This window comes from Arachis duranensis, chromosome 8 (assembly GCF_000817695.3).
Source record: "Arachis duranensis cultivar V14167 chromosome 8, aradu.V14167.gnm2.J7QH, whole genome shotgun sequence".
Classification (NCBI taxonomy): domain Eukaryota; kingdom Viridiplantae; phylum Streptophyta; class Magnoliopsida; order Fabales; family Fabaceae; genus Arachis; species Arachis duranensis.
In genome coordinates this window covers 24,724,999-24,728,047 of record NC_029779.3, presented here as the reverse complement: position 1 = coordinate 24,728,047, position 3,049 = coordinate 24,724,999, and the positions used below count along the sequence as shown (strand labels likewise).

The window sequence follows — 3,049 nt, the reverse complement described above, 5'->3', positions numbered from 1 at the left end:
CATTTGAGAACAGAGACAAAAAAACACTCATTGGATTTGAGATGACCCTTTCTACCTCTTATTCTATATTTTTTCTGGTTCTCCAAGATCCTATTCCAACCATAGATACACACAACCTTAGGACCAAATCCAACCGTTGGATACCACATGTTACTCATCTTTTTTTCCTTCAATTCTCAACAAAAAATTCTTACCATATTATTATAATAATAATAATATAAAAACATATTCCAGTGCATAACTGCACATATTATCTTCTCAGCATTTACATGCTTCATTTTGTTCTTTCCTCTGTTTTTCATGATGGATGCAACTGCTACCACCACCACCACCATGAGCACTGCACAGATTTTTGAAGATCATAAGAGCAAGAACAATGGCAAGCCTGAAATAAGCAGAGAAGAAATCCAAACAGCCATAGCCAAAGCAGTGGAGCTAAGAGCACTACATGCTGCTTTGACACAAGGAAGTAGCCCTGCCAATGCTAGATTCCCATCACCTTCCCCTGCTTCTCACTACTCTGCTCATGATTACCCTGTTTTCACACCAGTATGACCAATTCTCCTTCACTTTCTTGCTTCTCATCATGGCATTTTCACCCTCACCATTGTTTAATTTCTAGAAACAAACCAAGAAAGGAGTTGACTTTTGTTTTTTGTTTTAAGCTTTTGCTTTGTCTTGCTTTTGTGATGAATATTATGTATCATTGACAGAGCTATGAAGATGACCCTTTGGCAGGAGGGTATCATCATCAGAACCCAACAAGATCGGAAAGTTGGGATGAGAACCCCTTAGAAGGAGGAAACACCACCATGGAAAACATTGCTCCAGATTACAAAGAGAAATCATGTTCAAGAAAGGGATTACCTTTTGGTTTCTCCAACTTAGATTCTCACACATGTTCTGCTGAAGATAGCAAATCCGTGACCGGTTCTTGTGCAAACAACATCACAGTTCTTCAATCCTCACCTGCCAATGACTACTTTAAATTAAGAAGAAGGAACAGCTTGGAAGATTTGAGGCCGGTTTCGTCGTGCAATCGTTGCAAGCCTGCTATCATTACTAGTGAATTTGAGAGCACAAGGAACAGCAGAAGCTCCAACATTGTTGTTCCACTCACTGATTCTCATGCTTCTTTCCAAACACAGCCTAAAAGTAAAGGTGTTATGTCATGGCTATTTCCTCGGTTCAAGAAGAAGCATAGCAAGAATGTGATGATGAGTTCCCCAAACAGAACTGAATCTGAGGAAGTTTCTCAAGTTCTTAAGGACATGGGAATAGTTTCAATTGAGACACTCAAGAGGGAGTTAATGGAAGCAAATGAGAGTAGGGATGCAGCATTAATGGAAGTTTCTGAGATGAGAACTTCATTGGGGGAACTCAAGCAGAAGCTGGAATACTTGGAGAACTATTGTGAGGAGCTGAAGAATGCATTGAAGCATGGTGTGGCAAGAAAAGAGTCAACACAGAGAGGAGCTTTACATGAGGGGAGCAATGGAGAAGAGAATTTGATGCCTGTGAATGAAGAAGTCATGGTTGAGGGATTCCTACAGATGGTATCCGAATCGAGGCTATCAGTGAAGCAATTCTGCAAGCAACTTATCTGCCAAGTTGAAGAAACTGATCAATGTTTGATTCACAATTTGAACTTGCTTCTTCAACCATACAGGCTTTCACTCAATTCAAAGTACTCAAAAGCAGTATTGTATCATTTTGAATCCTTCATAAACCAATCTCTCTACCAAGACTTCGAGAATTGCGTGTTCCAGAAGAATGGCTGTGCCAAGTTCTTGGATCCTAGGCAGGATAGGCAGGCGCAATTCTCGTCTTTCGTGGCGCTGCGAAACTTGAGCTGGAATGAAGTGTTGAAGAAGGGTACAAAGTATTACAGTGAAGAATTTAGCAAGTTCTGTGATCAGAAAATGAGTGGTATAATCACATTACTGAATTGGACTAGGCCTTGGCCTGAGCAACTTCTTCAAGCTTTCTTTGTGGCAGCAAAATGCATATGGTTGCTGCATTTGTTGGCATTTTCTTTCAACCCTCCATTGGGAATCTTAAGGGTAGAAGAGAATAGGAGCTTTGATCTTCAATACATGGAAGATATGGTTAATGATAGGCAGAGATCACAGGGTCCAAATAGGGTTAAGATCATGGTGAATCCAGGATTTTATGTTCAGGATAGGATCTTAAGGTGTAAAGTTCTTTGCAGGCACAAGTCTGCACCTTAATTATTAAGTCATATCTAATTATCTATGTTAGTGTGCATTTTTTTTATTTTGCTTTTGTACTTTAGACTATCTCTTCAAGTTTGTAACTATCCTAAATTGAATGTCATAATTAATAATGGCTCAAATTTGTTGTATCCATTCCCAACTACTATGAGGCTCAGTGAAATTCTATTTCCTTGTAACTTGATTTGCTTCAGGAAGAAAATAAAAGAAACGTCTCAATTAGTTGACGTTCATGGATTGATGGATAACAAACTCAACATTTCCTATTGGGCATTGGAATAAGGGTATTGTTACGGTGGGTAACCGGAGATTAATTGATTGGATGGTGTTGATTGGCCCAATCGCTTGAAAGAGGAAGCCTTCGAGTGGGTCTGCACCTCGGGGGCCTCCGTCCGACTTGCTCGTATGAGGAGAAGGGGGTGGTACCTGCAAAGACACTCCGATGCCTAAGTTAGCAAGAGTGTAAGCAGGTCTAGAGAGTATTGGGCTTAGAGATACCTGAGGGGTGTCAGTGTATTTATAGTGGTGAGCCAATAACCACCGTTGGAGTAGTGCCGTATCTTTAGGGTGTTAACCGTCCCATTATCTTGGGGATGTTAAGATATGTTTTATGAAGCGGTTAGAGAGATTTTAGGGGCGGTTACTCATTTGAATGAGTGTTTATCTGCCAGCTAATCTCATGCCCGACTTCTTTAAGGCAAGTCGTGGTTGATACCGACTTCTTATGTGAAGATCGGTACTTAGCTAGGCTTAATCCTTTGGACTAGGCCTTTTATTTGGGCCTGGACCTTTGACATTGGGCCAGGGTATGAACA

General features: G+C 40.6%; 1 protein-coding gene across 1 annotated transcript; it reads left to right on the top strand.

Moving 5' to 3' along the window:
- Positions 1 to 236: 236 nt before the first annotated feature.
- LOC107461509 (IRK-interacting protein) lies at positions 237 to 2,367 on the top strand. Its single transcript, XM_016080025.3, has 2 exons — positions 237 to 549; positions 714 to 2,367. Exons 1-2 carry the CDS (start codon positions 301 to 303, stop codon positions 2,229 to 2,231), a joined length of 1,767 nt encoding a protein of 588 aa, XP_015935511.1. The 5' UTR covers positions 237 to 300; the 3' UTR covers positions 2,232 to 2,367.
- Positions 2,368 to 3,049: the final 682 nt, after the last annotated feature.